This window comes from Penicillium citrinum (assembly GCF_028827155.1).
Source record: "Penicillium citrinum strain IBT 23319 chromosome Unknown utg000001l:1.0-4955037.0:1.0-4956770.0, whole genome shotgun sequence".
NCBI classification, from domain to species: domain Eukaryota; kingdom Fungi; phylum Ascomycota; class Eurotiomycetes; order Eurotiales; family Aspergillaceae; genus Penicillium; species Penicillium citrinum.
In genome coordinates this window covers 1606981-1624131 of record NW_026622686.1, presented here as the reverse complement: position 1 = coordinate 1624131, position 17151 = coordinate 1606981, and the positions used below count along the sequence as shown (strand labels likewise).

Sequence of the window (17151 nt, the reverse complement as noted above, 5' to 3'; positions counted from 1 at the left end):
TGTGCATAGAGCAGATGAAGTCACATGCCAGAGTTCGGAGGGATCTTCAGTTAGCTTGGGAGATTAGATCTTAGAGTAATTATTTATAATGGCAAGAAGAGACAAATTTCCACGGTGGGGTGAGAGTATGCTAATATTATATCCCGGTGTCCGATATACTCTAGACCTTCGGGTAATCGGGCAGTTATGTATCTTAGGTATCGGGGTAATACAGCCACCAATCGGTCTTGATAAGCCCCCAATAATCGTCCTATGGGGGCCATGAAACTCGTCGAAATGCTTTACTAGTATGCAGGTGATCAATATACAAGACATAGAGCCCTTACAAACGCCTTACCTCCAAACAGTTTTCCGTTAAACAGTTTTTGCACTTGACAATGTACCTGTAGACGTCTATGAATAGCATACTGTGAAGGCAACCAAAATATATTGAATTGCAAAATCTCCCAGCTCCTATGCCTAGAAAACCATTTCCCCAGATCATCCCCGAAATACCCGTAATCTGCGTTTGGGGGAATTCAACGTGGGGGTACTGAGGTTGATGTCAGCTGCGCCTGAGGCTGCATGTCTTGAAATACAATGTTGAAATATCAAAACGACCCAGGGACTCAAGCATATGGTGGAAGGTCGGCCAGGACTGTCATCCGATGAACAGAAGCAAACTCCACGCGCCATATGTCTATAGTAGATTCAGCCAGGTGTAAGAAGCTAAGTGGTTGAGATTCGTTCAATCGGCCAGTTAATGGATAATACGGAGCAAAGTTGAATAGAATTAATTTTCTCAAGCATGAGCAATACAATATTATCATATGCTCATGGGTTCGTGGGAATAGAGTCTAGATGTGGATATTCAGAAATCTTACTAACCTAGTACCTACTAAGGTAGGTGCTAGAAAATCAGATGTCTTGGAGGACATAAAGTAGAAGCCCTATGGACATGGGGCGCGAAGATTTTATATATTGAAAGACTTCTAAAATACGCATTACGAGGGTGGATCTTGGTTAGTCCTCCAAAAGTACAGAACAAGTGATCAAATCTCTGAACGTTTATCTAGAGCCTCTAGAACAATTTGATAGTACTTTATACTGCGAAAAGTACTGTGATCTGCTTCAAGCCGCACCACCATCCAGAGTCAAGACTTTCCCATTGACCCACTCCGCCTCATCGCTGGCCAAGAAACAAACAACCCGAGCGACATCGATGGGAAATCCATTCCTGATCAGAGGAGACGCATGTGCTGCCATCTGGAATCACAGATGCTTGGTGAGCTCGAGTCTGACCCAAGGCAACTCTACCGGGGTAACTTACCTGTTGACGTTCCTCCGCCGAGTACTTTTCCCCGTTAGGGATATAATGATGAGAGACATCATGGAACATGTCAGTGACAGTACCACCAGGAGCCACAGCATTGACCGTGATCTTTTTATCTCCACAGTCTTTGGACAGAATGCGGACAAAAGAGTCAATTGCGCCTTTAGACCCGGAATAGAGTGAGTGTCGCGGCACACTGAAATCCTTGGACGTGTTAGAAGATGTTAGGATGATGCGTCCACCTTCATTGAGATTCTTGTACGCCTCTCGAGCGACAAAGAACTGTCCACGGGTGTTTAGGCTGAAGACGCGGTCGAACTCTTCCTATGGCCAACGATGGAGTGTTAGATGTTTCTTGACAATTACTGATAATTTCAAGATAGATATCCGCTGTAAAAGCTTAAGGGCTCTAGAAAAAGGTACTTACCTCCGTCACGTCAGCAAGATGACCAAAGCTGACAACGCCCGAGTTGCTACAAACGATATCAAGCCCCCCCAAAGTGGGCCACGGCGTCGGTCATGAGCTTTGCGGTTTGGGAGACTTGACGGACATCAGCCTTGAAAGCAATGGCATCAGATCCAAGGCTTTTGATTCCAGCCACTACTTTCTCTGCTGATTCTGCCGAGTTCGCATAGTTGACAACGACCTTCGCACCCAGACGGCCCAGCTCCGTAGCTATGGCGGCACCTATGCCTCGACCAGAACCAGTCACAAGGGCGACCTTGTTATCTAAACGATAGGGAATATGCTCGATGGTCATTATTGCGTGTTGATAAGGCAATTCAATACTCTTGCTGTGGTTTTGTATAGAAAGAGAAGAGGATGTTTTCGATTGTTCTTTGACTCTCTGATTTATAGTGCGTGATGTTGTCTTTTTGAACCATGTTATAAACTCAGCCCCCGCAAGCCATGGAGAGATAAACTAGGTACCACAAACTGCTTCAAAGTTGGAGTAACCCACTTCGGTACAGTTCATGGAGCTGTTTTATAACAATTGTCCGAATTGCCCGAATGGGCCCGCATCGGTGCCCGGAAAATGAGATGAGTCCCGAGGAATAAAATAATGACAACGCTTCTGAGGTCAATACATAATTTATATCATGGGTGTAAAGGCAGATGCCTCAGTAATACTCAAAAACGATTTTCTTCCAACGTCAGGGATTTCACGAATTTGTGATTGCAAGCACCCGGGTCTCTTTCAAGCTACACTCCAGAATGGCCAAACAGCCTCATTATCAAGGTAGAATGTACCCTGCTTTCTTTTTAAAATGTCGGGAAAGTTACTAATAGGAAATAGATGTCTTAGGGTGTCAGGCTGCCTTGTACGAATGGGCCGAGAGCTACGACACAAAAGATTGGGATCGTCTCTCTAAGTGTATTGCACCTACTCTCCATGTAGGCTAACCCAAGGTCCTCTTACTTTATTCAGCGCTAATATCTCTACTGGGCCCTTTTTAGATAGACTATAGTGCATTTCTAAATAAGGTCTGGGAAAGTATGCCGGCGCAAGAGTTTCTTGGTATGGCATCCCACGAGAGGTTTCTTGGTAACCAACGCCTGAAGACTCAACACTTTGTCGGTGCAACAAAGTGGGTTCAGAATGGCGAAGATGAGATAACAGGATATCACCAGATGAGAGTGGCGCATCAGAAATATGGTGATGATGATTTGAAGGAGGTTGCAGTTAAAGGCCATGCACATGGCAAGGCCACTATATGGTATCGGAAAGTTGAGGGAGACTGGCGGTTTGCTGGGATTCAACCAGACATCCGTTGGTCGGAATATGACCATGATAAGATCTGGGAGTAATATGGGAGTCATATAGTTCTATATCACGTCGATGAATTTTATTTCCAACGTATTCCTGCTGCTAAGGGTATTCCTACTGCTAAGGAAAAGTCTGCTTGAGGTTACCATCCACCCCCACGGTAGCGTGATAGTCTTCTTTATATAAGGTACCGAGAGACATTTTCAGCTCGTTGCTTGAAATAAGAGCATTAAATAGAAAATTTTCTTTCACCAGACATCAAATATTTGCGATTCTACAAGGTTCAACCCTTTATCTCCTAGGGCAGGGTTTAGGGTTTTCTGGTGCAACTCTCTACGCTTGATAAAATACAGTGCTGATCACATCAATCACTCTATGACCAAAAGCACTTGGAATTTTCCTGGTTGTTTAAATTTTTCAGAGTATTGAACAAGTCATGCAATAAATTGAGGAAAAGAAAGCTCTCTAAAGTTGAAGATCCGGTCGCTGCCACGCTTCATTGAATCCCGCGAACCATACCCATTTGACCTCCCAGGGGAGACCCTTCGTCGTATCAAGGCAGATTCTGGCCAACTTAAGCCACATATCACCCTTCATGGGAAAGTAGGTACCCCATTCTCCATCCTCGTAAGGTTTTGTCTCATTCTCCCCATGCTTGAGTGCCCGAACAAACTTAGAGACATGTCCATCGTCGCATTCGTTCCTAGCAGCGCTATAGAGATCTTGCCAATCCATCTCACTGCTGCCCGTGTAGTTGGAGATTGCCACATCATCCAAAGAGGGACATCCTTCTGCCGCATACCAAGCCAGGTCCAATCTCCCTTTCCACTCAATTAATCTTATCTTGTCTTCCAATTTGATCCAATCTTGGCGGATCAGGACAGTACAAAAGATGCTGCTGTTGACGGCATGCATGACGAAAAAGTCGAGTTTTCTTTTCCGGTCTTTGCGTAGTACAGACCCCACTAGGTACGCGCAGACACTGATCATCTCGGCAGTTCGTCTCTCTAGATCCTCGTGATCATCGTCGCGAATGGCAAACTGGCTTGCAATCTTGGCCAACGCATCTCCAGCACGACCTATAACACCGTTCTTCATCTTTCCCCCAAGGTCAGACCAGCGAGGTCCGTTACGGATAGTCTCGCTGGCACGTACCTCGGAGAGTAGTTCAATGAGTGGTTTTGGTTTTTGGATCTGTTGTGCCTTGGTTTTGCTAGCGAGGTTCTCTGCTTCGAAAAACAGGTCCTCGATGTTCATCCTGTCATGCGACGCAGCTTGGGCGAGCGCTTCAGCGATGATCGCTGGTTGCTCGAATTCCACTCCAAAGCCCAGGTGGATGAGAGGATGATAGACACCCTCCAGGAGCTGCGCTAACATCCGATTGGCTAGCTTCGTGCGAGCAAAGAGAAAAGTTTGAAGAACTTCCTTCCATCCTTTAACCAGAATCTCTCCTTTAAAAAACTCGAGGAAGGTGTGGTACTGATGAATTTGACCAATCGCATTGTAAAAGCTTTCCGGATTCCCCAGGTCTTTCAACAAAACCTGGTCAATGTCTGGAATTTCGCGCTGAATTGGGACAAGATCGTTAAACCGGTCTTCAATTTCCTGAGGTGTAGCGCCCAAAGAAAGGTTGGTGAGTAGACTATGTGCCATATGATTATGAAACGCCGGGTCCTGAAAAAAGATATGATATTTTTCATGATTGATATCCAAGAGAGTGTTACATTTTTCTATCGAACCTGGGGCGATATCTGCGGCCTTGAAGATGCCCAGAGAGGTAGGAGAAAGTTGAATATTGGAAGTCATCGTAGAAGGTCTTCGATTAAGGTTTCAGTCGAGTCCCAGTACTGTTTCGATAATTCAGCTTTGCAATTTGCGGGAGCCACTGGAGCGTAATATAGCATTGCACTGTCGGGGCTATTGTTTATGTTTCGGGCATTTACTGGCTGGAGGATGGGGCTAGTGTTGTATGATTTTCGCCGGTCCGAACCCCGATTACCGACACCTGCCCATGCTTCTGTCGGCGCACCTAAGATAATGTATATTACGATTTGTATTCACTTCAGTATTATTGCTGGAGAGTTTTTAAAGGGCAATTTCCGCGGATAATCCTGCAAGGAATATACTCCCGGATACTGTGGATTGGATCCCTTCATATGTGCTCTTTGTCAATGATGTTTCTTTGATGGTCTGTCAGTTGTAGATGTACTGAAACTGTGTTGAATATTCTGAGAGTATTTTTGGCCTCCAAATGAACAATGACCTTCCGAACGTTTGGTCCTTTAATTCAATGAAGCACTATATCCGCTCATCCCAATACGCCTAGGCGAATAGCTAGCTATCCATTCACAATGACTTTTTACATTCAACGTTTTTATTGAAGTTCAAACATGGGATATGCAGACATGTTTCGACGGGGCAGTTTCGACATGGCCAGGGTTTACTGACTAGTGCCGGTCAAGGGGGCAGAGGAACAATTCTTTGCATTTTTAGATGTATATAGGAATCTAGATCCAAAAGTTTTGTCTAGCTCCCGATGAAGAGGAAAAAGGCAAAAATGTTTCAAGCAGCACCTTAAAGCGCCCTGCGTGCCGCGGCAATTTGGGCTTCTTCAAATATCTGCATGGCGTCTTTGACTTGTTGCTGCTGGTCACAATCCCATATCCAGTCCTCTCGGCCTTTCAATAGCACGCGGAGCTCCGGTGCTTCCATTGATACACTAGGCTCGTTGCCGCTTATAAGCCGACCAGTCTCGGCACTCGTAGTAACGACCTTTTGGCTCCGGAAGCGACGAACTGTGTCGTACGATTGTAAAGCCAACACAACTGTCTGGACCGGGCTGAACCTGTAGATACTCTCCTTGGTGGTATCCAGGTACTTGCCCAAGAGTTTCTCGAGTACTAGCGCATCTTCTATTGCCTGGCCAGCACCTGCTCCTTGGAATGGAGTTGACGCATGAGCCGCATCGCCCATCAGAACCACTCGACCCTTGTAATATGTTGGAGCAGGAGGCATTTCCCAGATTGACCACCCCAACGCGGTGCCGTCATCTGGAACAAGTTCCACTTGCTTTCGGACATAGTCACCGTAGTTGGCGAATGTCTTCCTGAGTTTTGTGACATCTACTGGCAGAACCCACTCATCATGCGGGACCGGGTCGTTGTTAAAGGTAGTTATGCCAAGGTAGTATAGACTTCTCTCGGACATTGGAAAACCGAAGATGAGACCATCCTTTCCGCATCGAATGCCAAATTTCGACTTTACGTCGCCTAATTTGGCCTCTGCCTGTTCCATTGGCACTGTCGCACGGTTGATAATGGCACCGGTGAAGAAAGCGCTTGCGGCTGGGTGGTCTCCAAGAATATGCTTGCGAGTCACCGAGTGAATTCCGTCGGCACCAACGACAATATCGGCGGTGGCAGTAGTACCGTCCTTGAAATGAAGCGTGATTGGGTCCGCGTCGCCTTTCTCGTGAATTTCGACCAGACGCTTCCCGAAGTGAGCGCGATGCGGCTCGACAAGCTTGACCAGCTCATCAAGGAAATGGGCTCGGTGAATGGTCGAGCCTTTGATCTCATGCTTGTACTCGACAACTTTCTCGCCTAAATCCGGCTCCTGTCCCTTGGCCACTGATACCCACGGGTAAAGGCCATTTTCGTCTGCATCTTCCGGATCAAAGGCAGCACGTCGCTCGAATCCTTCATGGATGCGAGGGTCAATCAGCTTCATTGCTCGCTGCGAATTAGGACCAAGGACGGCACCAGCGCCAAGCTCAGAAAATTTGAGTCCTGACTCGTAGACATGTGCGTTGATGTGTGGGTATTTCTGAAGGCCAATCAAGAGAGTGAGGCCAGCAAAGCCACTGCCGATTATCGCGACGTTCACGGGATTTGATGGTGATGCCATGATCACAGAGCTTTGGCTGATAGCAGCGTAAAGGCTGGAGTGAGATATTTACCATAAAACGGCTATAACCTTATAGCCGTTTTGGAATTTGTGAGCGAGATATGTGAAGATACGAGCGAGTAATATATGGTCCTATGTCAGTTTTTCCAGGGCTGATAGTCCCCAGTTATACTCCCGATTCAGGAATTCGGAATCGGGGTCGTACGAGACATAGCCGAGAACAAAGGAGGCTACAACCCTATGAAGTCGATAACGTAGACCGACTTCGGGATATTAATAGCACATTCTAGCCCGGGATTACCACTGGGCAAGCACCGAAGATTGTCGAGTTTACTCCATCCTGCAAATGAGAAATTGAACTGTGATCTTAAACGCTTGAAGCGAGGTAACGTAAACTACATTCTGGTTGGACGACTGAGCTATGTATAAATTCTAATGAGACAACCCCTGTTCAGTCAAATATTTCTGAAACCTGGGGAAAAACTCCTGATAAAAAGCTGTATCTACCATTTCTTCCATCTTGCATATTTCCTGTCCATCCTCGGTAAATGTGAGAAAGACCGCGTATTCGTTTGTCCACTTAAAATTCCCTTCAAAGGGGGTGTCGGCTTTTGATATGATGTAGACAGCAGCCTTACCCTTGGAAGCATCGTGCACCACCTCGTGAATCTCCATCTAAAGTGGAATTAGCAATTGCCACTTTAGTGGAGCTGAAAAGTCTCCTATATCACTCACTTCATAGTTGTTCAAAACACCAATGAGCTTTGGTAAGACTTGCTGCACCTCGGTCCGCGAGCGCGACGGTACACCCAAGCTAAAAGGTAGGAGCTTCTGTCTACTGTCTGTAGACCAGGTAGCCATCCACTCTTCGGCTGTGAATTTCTTCCATCCTGCGAGAAATTTCTGGAGTGTAGCCGCCTGAATGTGGGCCGGCGACGGCATGTCGGACTCTTGTCCTTTCTTTTCACCTGGTTCTTGTTCCTTCGCCGACGGGACACTATGCCAAAGACGGAACTTTTCGTATCCAGTATCTAATTCAAATCTGGAGTATGCCAGAAGAATACTGAGGTGGATCCTCGATTTCCCAGTTGGACTTCTTAAACAATTCCTTTTTTTCGGTATAGATTTTAGCTGCGGAAGATTGGACATTTAAATGACGCTAAATCTGGATTTTAGGTCTACGCACGCACTTCGACTGGTGCACTTCAGGGTTCGGTAAAATGCGAATTTCAAATAGTTACCCCAAGACGGACTCCTTTAGCCCTCAAAAATGTGTTCAACTGAGATACAGACTGGTATTATCTTTTACAGATCTAGAGGAATGAATCCAGTGCAATCACACGATAACTGATATCACCACAACTTTAATCATTGAATCTGCTTTGAAATGAGTCGGTCTCGCAATCCCCCGATGAATGCCAAGAGCACGGGCTAATTCATGCAAATACCCCGACCATGGAATGCTAAAGAATACCAAAATTAACCTGGATCTCGTGCCTGGTAATATTTTCCCCTTGTCTTATAATACACCGAGCGCTCGGTTCCAACCTCAGGGCGCTAGGGCGTCCCATCTGGGGGTTATACAATGGAATGTCAATGCAGTATACAGAATGGGTCTAGTAGTTCTCTATCTTTGTGAAAAAGAACGAGGTTCGAATCTGAGGAGATGGCGAAATAAGTACCTAATATATTCAATCAATATCTTGCTGCTTGGAACACAAAGCAGAAATGAAATAGATATATTGCGTAAATGCCTTAATTTCTCGGTTCTCAATACACCCTTTAGTCCATGTGCTGTTGGCTGATACTTGTGGATGTGGTCATATAGACGTCAAACCCTAAAGATTAAATGCAGACTGGTTGAATGCTGCGTTGACTCATGCCGCGGCCCATTCCGTGCCGCCTTGTCCATCTTCCCCGGCGCCTCTGAGCAAGTTATCCAAGAAGGTCAAGTCCAAATCCTGAAATGCATTGTCATCGACTTTAGCTGCCGTCCCAGGGTATTCAAAATGCTGCATGGGATCATCCGAGAGAACCTCCGAGAGTAGTGGCGCAAAGAGAGCAGTTACGTCATTATTGGTGCTGGTGCTGTTGCTGTTGAATTTATTACGAGAATGGTTGTTATAGGAATCTGGGGGTATTGATGTCGTAAGAGAGGTCGACTGTATTTGCATCTCTGCCTCCTGTCCTGTTCGTATGGCAACCTGAGGTTGGCTCTGTTGGTTGAATGCCGGTGGTACGTGTTGCGCTTGGGAAATCATCCCGTCAGCATGGCTATCTCCCACAGCTTTAATGAGGCCAAAATATGGAATATAGACGTGTTTGCCAGGGTTAGTTGACTCGTCTGATTGTGAGTCCTCGGTCTCCGGCCCTTGTACGCTTACGCTTTGGGCACTTTGGAGGTCACCTTCAGCTGCCTTGGCCTCGATGGCGAGCAATCGTCTCAGCAACTGGGCACTTCGTGCACTCAGAGTGTCTGAGTTCAGACGGTTCAGCCCCTCCATATTTTCCTGTGCCTGCTCGATCATGGCACGGTCCCCTAAATATTGGGCGGCGAGGAAATTGTCAGCTTGCGAGGAGCGGTGACTATTCAGATGAGCCAGTAACAGAGTCATGGCGGCCATAAGAGCAGTAAAGTCGATAGTGCGGCAGCTAAAAGATACTTGATTCCAGCGACGCAGCATGATAAAGCGGGATAAGATCTCTCGCGAGGCGTTGACACAAGTGATTCGGGAGTAATCAAATTTGCGCTCGGCCGAGTCGCGAAGCATGTAGGGAAGGTGAAGCTGGTTGAGAAGGTTGTAATGGAATAATTGTTGAGATAGTCGCCGCATTTCCCAGAACAAAGCCTGCGAGCCTTTCGTCTCGCCGCTGAGGTTTGGGACCAGCCACCATCGACTTGGCAAGCTCCGGGCCGAACGCTGGAGTTCCTTATCAAGCTTCTGCGTCCAGGCGTAATCATAGTTAGTTGAGTAAGATTCGTTGCGCTCCAAAATTTGCGATGCGATAACACAATGGATTCGCTCAAGACGACCGCTAGCCGAATCCTTGGCGAGCATCATATCAGACGCCATACTTCGATCAGTGGTTCCTTGCGGCATACCGATCAAAAGGCACATTTGTCGATCGTAGAAGACAATGCGAAACCACATGAAGTGTGGGTATGCCTTGGTCTCAGGGTGGAGCACCTTGTATTGGAGTCGAGCCCCTGGCCGATGAAAGCCCATCGATTGCGCAATAGCCATGGCTCGCCGCGCAGTAACCCAACTTCGTCGTAGATATCCGCAATTAGCTTGATAAAGGCTGGTGATCATAATGCATTCCAGAAATTCAATGCTACCCATGAACTTGTCATTGGTGGTCACCAAATTGATCGCTTTATCTGCTAGTCGTTCCCGTATTACGTGTGAAGGCTCCGAAAGACCCCGGATCTCTTCATCAAGATCGGGATGCAGGTGCTGGAGGAAGCTTGCTAGATGCAGCATGTGACGCGCTATCAGAACCGGATGTGCGTTCGGGCGCGGAATCTCGAGTAGGCGACTTTGCGACCGAAGACCATCCCTTTCGAGAATATTGTATGGGGTAGTTAGGATTTCATGGAATGGGATTGAATGATGGCCACCGCTAGCCTTGTATATTTTGGCGGTATCTTGCCGCGAGGGCAAGGCATCGTAGAGAGTCCGGGACAATGGATCAGTCCCGGATGCACCTATATCACCGGCTAGCAGTGCAGAGGATGAAGGTTGGTTAAAAACAAGTTGGTGCTGAAGATTTTCGTCCTCGGCCGGGGTGTTAATGGGCAGATGCGATGCAGGAGAGGCGTCGTTTTTATACATCGAGGCTGGAGTGGGGATGCCATGATTTGGTGGCCGGCCCGGGCCGTCTTCGATCGTTATCGCTTGGCCATCATCTTTCTCACGGAGAAATTGGTCAAGTTGAGACTCCACTCGTCGCAAGCGATCCCTTAGATGGCGGCTGTTGTCTAAGGGGGTGCCCACTTTCTCCGGGAACTCCTGGCTAACACATTTGGTCCAACGTCGATGACAGCCAACACAGACAGCGTCATCGGGACTTTCAAATACGCATTTCATCTTCCGTCGCTTACATTCCCAGCAGCTGCGAGTTCCTCTTCGAAGCTTTTTACGTTTCGAAGGGGGCACCGAATCCCAATCATCTAGGTCGAGGGCGGGACTCCTCCGACCCTGTGCCATACGCTGGGCAGAGGCAGCGTCCATGATAGGTTTGGTCGGTCTGGCTGCTTTGTTCAAGTTACACCTTGATGGACAACACAAATAGATCGTATGGCCTGTCTGGCAAGTTATTTTGTCCGCAGGAAGACGATTCAGATATGGGAAATGGGAAATAAGGTCAAAGGAAGTTGTATAGTCCTGGAAGTCCGGAAAGTCGGCGGAGCGACAGTGATTTGTCATCTTTCTTTCTGATCTTTGTGACCGTATCTTACAAAAGCACCGGTAATATTCAGCCTTTAACACTTTGCAACCCACGCCAAGCCCGGAGCGGCCGTGTTTGACAGTTACAATACTCCGCCGTGATATCGGCGGAACAGATCCCTGCATGGCATTCAATCACGATATTCGTCCGCCGCCATGGGGTTTCGGGGGATTTGGGTGATTTGGGGTGATTGGGTGATTAAGGGGCTGTAGAAATATAAACAGCTTTCCTCATGGATATCTCAACATGCCTGATACCTCTCAGTATTTCTCTACTATCATCACGCAGCCAATATGTCGGCAACCACTTCCGATCCAACGCTTAGCAAGGACGAAGCAGGCAATTCGCCTGATAATTCCAGCCTCAGGGACAAGGAGCGTGGAAGCGATGATACTGAGGGGAGTGGCGGCTTTAGCCAGGACCTGGACCAGGAGAAAGAGCCGGAATATGCGACATCCTTCCGTTTGATCATCATCATGGCCACTTTGAGTCTGAGTACTCTAATCGCAGCTTTGGACCTTGTCAGTATTATCCACACCTATACGACTTCCCTCTTTATGCATGGTACAAAAAGTAACTAATTCGAACAATTTGGTCCACAGGGTATCGTTGCCACGGCTATCCCAAAGATCACCAGTGACTTTCACGCGCTCGGCGATATTGGATGGTATAGCGGCGCCTGCTTCCTTCTCGTCGGTACGACCTCCGCCCCGTGGGGTAAGATGTACAAATATTTCTCGGCTCAATGGACATATATGACGGCACTTGCCTTGTACCTGATTGGGAGTATCGTGGCCGCTACCGCCCCTAACAGCATTGCGTTGATCGTGGGCCGAGCTCTACAAGGCTGGGGATGTGCGGGCACACTCGGCGGTTCTGTCCTAATCATTAATTTTACGGCCCAGCCTAAGACTCGCCCTCTACTCATCGGCCTTTGGATGGGCGTTTTTATGATAGCCACAACCATTGGACCCCTAATCGGCGGCGTATTCACAAGTGAGGTCTCATGGAGATGGTGTTTCTGGGTGAATCTCCCGGTAGGAGGTACAGCTCTCGTACTTCAATTCCTCTTTTTGCGCATGCCGAAGCACATTAAGCCCACTCCCGCGACGTGGAAGGAGATTCTACTGCATCTTGATCTTCCCGGCTGGAGTTTGCTGTTCACCTCGGTTATCTGCCTCACCTTGGCTCTGCAATGGGGAGGCCTGGAGAAACCATGGTCTGATGGCTCTGTCATCGCCACCTTGACCGTTTGGGTTGCCTTGACTATTGCTTTCGTGGTTGTCGAGTGGTTTCAGGGCGACTATGCCATCATGCCCTTGAAAATGTTGGCTGGTCGTATTACGTGGTCCAACCTCTTATATGCATTTGTGTGAGTAAATGCTGGACTTAGCTTTGCACAAAAGGCATGTTTGCTTTGATGTCAACGGAGCTAACTTGTGATTACGTTCGGCAGTGCCAACCTTGCAAACTTCCAAATACTGTTTTATCTCCCTATCTACTTCCAGGCCGTTCATGGAATGTCCGCTATCAAGAGTGGCGTCTATTGCCTTCCCTTCATGGCTTTCTATACCTTCGGGGCTGTACTCAGCGGTATGCTTGTTGGGAAGACTCGTTTCCTGCAGCCAATAGAGCTTGGTAGTGCACTCATAGCTGTTCTTGGCGGCGCCCTAATCTACTGCATCGACGTTGATACCTCGAAGGCGTGGTACATCGGTGCTCAGATTCCCTTTGGGCTTGGAATCGGTCTTGGGAATCAAGTTCCAGTGACGGCATTACAAGGATTCGCGACGCCGGAAACAGTCGCGGCGACAATGGGAGTAGCTTTCAGTGAGCCTTAACAAACCCCATTAGTATAAATGATCTCCGCTAATACTCTTTCTCAGTGGCGCAATCTATCAGCGGAGCCTATTTTGTTACTTCCGCCAACTCTATCTTCGACAACTACCTACTACAGGCTTTGGCACGAACTGCTCCTCAAATTGATTCGGCGGATATCTTGTTCATTGGAGTGTCGGAACTTGCAAATGTCTACGAAGGGGAGGAGCTGGCTGTGATTCGAGACGCATATATGGTTGGAATCAAGGATGTCTTTGCATTCGCCCTGGCCGGTACTGCACTCACTGTAGTCCTTGCCCTTTTGATTCCATTCACGAGACTTCCTTCTCACGAGACCAAGAAAGCTGAGGATAAGGAGGCAGCAGCCAAGGCCTCTTGAACTATCATGCAGGGCACATGAACCCTGAGCACATCAAGCAAAAAACAACCGCAGATCAACTCACCGAATGGGGTCAACTAGCGTACCGGAGGGGTTTAGATACACAGATAAATAGTTAATCCACCTAGAACAGAACCAATGCTGATACCTAGTATGTCAGTGATTAATCTATTTCTTATTTGCCTAGACATACTATATCTACTAGTAGTACTAGTGACTCCTTGAAATTCCCCGAATCCCGATCCTGCATGAGGCGGGCTGCTGGATGCCAGAAGTGTATAATTAGCCCCCATTCCCTTTATACACGGAGGTTCCGGCTTTTTGTGTGCCGAGAAAAAGAATTCTTCAAGCAAAATCGACCTTCTGATATTGGCGTCTTTCACTAAAGAGCTCTTATATTATGTCTGGCTCAGGATCCCTAACATATCTGCCTTATGTCCTCGACGCTGCCACTTGCGCCATCGGCTCCCTGCTGATCTATTCGGGGGTAAAAGGAACGTTTGTTGACCCTCTTGCTTGTGAGTAGATTCATTCCGGCCGGTCTTGTATCGTCTATCTGCCCCTAAAACCTCGAGCTGATGCGTATGCTTTCAATAGGGGCGAAAGGGTTCGGGCTTCCCACGGCAACTCCAGAGAATGTAGTGCTTTTCCCTAGCGCGACAGGCCGAAACCTTGGTGCTGGATTCTTTGTCTGGACCATGATTATACTTCGCGAGAGGATGGTGTTGGGCATTTTCCTGATGTGCTGGTCTTGGGCGGGCATCGCTGATACCAAGGTTCTGTATGCGCATCCGAAGGGAACGAATCAAGCCATGCATATCAGGAATACCGTTATTGTATTAATTTTGGGTCCACTATTGATTCAATCATCCCAGACTTGACGTTTGTCTTCCCGTTGTTGGTTTGGGAGCGTTTGAAAGCATATTAGAAGGGACAGAAGAGACTAGGACGCCCCGTTGTTGAGTCTTTGCCGTTCAGAACCCGTCTACCAAGTGATAGATTAGATCCAACTGTAGAATTCAGGACACTTTGGGATTCTTTAATTTTGACTCCTACCACATATTAGCCTTTACATCGAGCCGAGTTGTTCTCACAATGAGAGTCTTCTACGTTAAATGGCCAAAAAAGGCGATCGTGAAAGACCGAGGCTGCTTAGGGTGACCAGCTTGTTTTGTGTAACCTTGCTGAACAAAAAGCAGTTCTTTAATTTATAAATGGGAAACAATTATACAGGCTGGTCTATTGGTAACTTGGCAATACTCCACGGTTCTATACGAACTAGTACGAATAGATTCATTCTGGGTATTGGGTATTGGGGGATGTCTTCGCTTCAATTGATTAGAAGGAAATGTATTCGTTATAAATTGTAATAACCGCCCTAGTTATACAACACACACCTTCTTTTTGATCGATTGCTCCGGGCTTCCGTTGCCGTTCACTGTGCTAACTGTGCCCATCCTCCGTACGTGGAACCAAACATCATAAGATGCCTATCTTAAGTACTGATGACCCGAGCCAATGATGAATTTTTTAATACAGGGAAAAGTCCAAGAAGTTCAAAAGGCCTGCATGGGCCTCAAGAGACAAGCAACATGAGAGTTTGTAATTTACAGCTTGGCAAAGTATACTATATAGTATCTTTGCACCGAGCACCAAATATCCCGATGGATGCTTATGCCCCATTTAAAAATATCGGCCCATTGCCATGTTCCCGAACCTTCGGCACCTGTTTTGGAAGACCAGCAACCCGCGAGGGTTTTCTACTAGTGATGTTCTTTTTAAAGTCTGCTATTTACTTAGTTCTGATAGAAATTCCACCGTACCAATATATTATCCGTTTGCCATTTCAGACTGTGAAAGCACATACCAAAAGAATGTCGAAACACCAATTTATTGTCGCTGGTGATCCGCATGAATATGATCCGGAAAAGTGGTCAAGCTCCTCGAATGCGCTTCCCAAACGTAGCCCAGAAACACATGTCAACGTGTTGATCGTTGGTGCGGGCTTCGGCGGATTGATGACGGCGCTGGAGTGTTGGAGAAAGGGACACAATGTGGTGGGAATCCTCGAACGAAGTCAGGGTCCCAATTATAGCGGTTAGATATACCCTTACATATACATAGTTGGCATGGGCTCATATTTATGATCGTATAGGGGACTTGATCATCATCCAGCCCTCGGCGGTTGCCGTGATGCGTCACTGGCCCGATATGTACCGCGAGCTGGAGGAAGACAAAGTTGATGCGGCCAGCTACTACGTGAGGCACAACGGCCAAATCATCTACGGGCCCTCTGTCCCCAGCTACAATGACCCCGAACACCTTGCGGAGCGAGAAGGCTATCCGTTCGTGGGACCAGTTCAGATTCGCAAAAAGTACTTCCAGATGCTCCTGCGGCAACTCGCCAAGATTGGTCTCCGAGTGGATTATGGCCGACGAGTGGACCGTTATTTCGAAGATGAGGCAGCTGGGCTCGGTGGTGTGGTGCTCGACGACGGCTCAGTCCGAGTTGCGCATCTCGTGGTTGCAGCTGATGCTTTCCGCTCTCGTTCTGAGCTACTTGTTGCCGGTGAGCATATGCCCACGCGACCTAGCGGCATGTCGGTCTACCGTAGTGTCTACCCACGCGAGTTGACTCTAGAAGATGAGGTGGTGCAGAAGCGCTGGCCCAGCGATGCGTCCACAAAGGAGTACTGGCTCGGGCCGGGAATGCACATGGGTGTCTTCATTTCGCCAGAGGTGGTGGCTTTCGGGCTGACGCCACGGGATAGCTTCTTGTTAGAGGGTAGCACCCCTCCAGTTGAATCATGGGACCCCGATGTGAACCCAGACGAGGTGATTAAGGTGCTACAGCGAGTGCCTGATTGGGACCCGGCCATCGAGGCCTTGGTCAAACGAGCTCCCCGAGGCACTGTCATTCACTGGCCGCTGCTCTGGCGCAACCTGCGCCCCGAATGGACATCTAAGGGTGGACGCGTCGTTCAACTTGGTGATGCCGCTCATTCTAGTGTGCCTGCATCCGCTGCTGGGGCCACACTGGCAATTGAGGACGCTATTACACTTGCTTCGTGTCTGCAACTTGCTACCTCGGTAGGAGGCTCGGCGGGCGCACCCCTGGGTGCGAAAATCTACAATCTACTGCGGTACCAACGTGTTAGCTGCACGCAGAAAATGGCATTCGTCAACTCGCAGCTTCTGAATGCTTCCACCACAGATTGGGATGCCATTCAAAAGGATCCGAAGCAGGTACGCCTGCGATTTCCCAAGTGGATGTTTCGACATGATCCTGAGGCTTATGCCTACGAAAAGTACGGGCAGGCTTTTGCTCATTTGATTTCTGGTGCTGAATTTCAAAACACCAACTTTCCCTCGGGACACAAATTCTTGCCCTGGACAATTGAAGAGATCCATCAGCAAATTGCTGAAGGGAAACGAGTGGAGGACTTGCTAGATGGCGATTGGTCGTAGTGCTACGTGCTTACTAGTATAAAGAC

At 47.9% G+C, this 17151-nt stretch overlaps 9 protein-coding genes across 9 annotated transcripts; 4 read left to right on the top strand and 5 right to left on the bottom strand.

Moving 5' to 3' along the window:
- Window positions 1–1110: 1110 nt before the first annotated feature.
- N7469_000603 (uncharacterized protein) lies at window positions 1111–2073 on the bottom strand (the record flags this gene model as incomplete). Its single annotated transcript, XM_056639523.1, has 3 exons — window positions 1111–1245; window positions 1310–1636; window positions 1822–2073. The coding sequence occupies 3 exons, from the start codon at window positions 2071–2073 to the stop codon at window positions 1111–1113; spliced, it is 714 nt and encodes a 237-aa protein (XP_056505280.1).
- Window positions 2074–2528: 455 nt separating this feature from the next.
- N7469_000602 (uncharacterized protein) lies at window positions 2529–3122 on the top strand (the record flags this gene model as incomplete). Its single annotated transcript, XM_056639522.1, has 3 exons — window positions 2529–2553; window positions 2611–2708; window positions 2772–3122. 3 exons carry the CDS (start codon window positions 2529–2531, stop codon window positions 3120–3122), a joined length of 474 nt encoding a protein of 157 aa, XP_056505279.1.
- A 424-nt stretch (window positions 3123–3546) lies between these two features.
- Window positions 3547–4887, bottom strand: tpcI (questin oxygenase tpcI; the record flags this gene model as incomplete). Its single annotated transcript, XM_056639521.1, has 1 exon — window positions 3547–4887. One exon carries the CDS (start codon window positions 4885–4887, stop codon window positions 3547–3549), a length of 1341 nt encoding a protein of 446 aa, XP_056505278.1.
- Window positions 4888–5655: 768 nt separating this feature from the next.
- On the bottom strand, window positions 5656–6987 carry N7469_000600 (uncharacterized protein; the record flags this gene model as incomplete). The annotated part of the gene is made up of 1 exon (XM_056639520.1): window positions 5656–6987. One exon carries the CDS (start codon window positions 6985–6987, stop codon window positions 5656–5658), a length of 1332 nt encoding a protein of 443 aa, XP_056505277.1.
- A 432-nt stretch (window positions 6988–7419) lies between these two features.
- N7469_000599 (uncharacterized protein) lies at window positions 7420–7929 on the bottom strand (the record flags this gene model as incomplete). Its single annotated transcript, XM_056639519.1, has 2 exons — window positions 7420–7662; window positions 7723–7929. The coding sequence occupies 2 exons, from the start codon at window positions 7927–7929 to the stop codon at window positions 7420–7422; spliced, it is 450 nt and encodes a 149-aa protein (XP_056505276.1).
- Window positions 7930–8864: 935 nt separating this feature from the next.
- N7469_000598 (uncharacterized protein) lies at window positions 8865–11222 on the bottom strand (the record flags this gene model as incomplete). The annotated part of the gene is made up of 1 exon (XM_056639518.1): window positions 8865–11222. The coding sequence occupies one exon, from the start codon at window positions 11220–11222 to the stop codon at window positions 8865–8867; it is 2358 nt and encodes a 785-aa protein (XP_056505275.1).
- A 510-nt stretch (window positions 11223–11732) lies between these two features.
- N7469_000597 (MDR family MFS transporter) lies at window positions 11733–13657 on the top strand (the record flags this gene model as incomplete). Its single annotated transcript, XM_056639517.1, has 4 exons — window positions 11733–11960; window positions 12042–12811; window positions 12896–13269; window positions 13326–13657. The coding sequence occupies 4 exons, from the start codon at window positions 11733–11735 to the stop codon at window positions 13655–13657; spliced, it is 1704 nt and encodes a 567-aa protein (XP_056505274.1).
- Window positions 13658–14057: 400 nt separating this feature from the next.
- Window positions 14058–14538, top strand: N7469_000596 (DUF4267 domain-containing protein; the record flags this gene model as incomplete). The annotated part of the gene is made up of 2 exons (XM_056639516.1): window positions 14058–14175; window positions 14255–14538. 2 exons carry the CDS (start codon window positions 14058–14060, stop codon window positions 14536–14538), a joined length of 402 nt encoding a protein of 133 aa, XP_056505273.1.
- Window positions 14539–15531: 993 nt separating this feature from the next.
- On the top strand, window positions 15532–17125 carry N7469_000595 (uncharacterized protein; the record flags this gene model as incomplete). Its single annotated transcript, XM_056639515.1, has 2 exons — window positions 15532–15754; window positions 15813–17125. The coding sequence occupies 2 exons, from the start codon at window positions 15532–15534 to the stop codon at window positions 17123–17125; spliced, it is 1536 nt and encodes a 511-aa protein (XP_056505272.1).
- Between the last annotated feature and the right edge of the window lie 26 nt (window positions 17126–17151).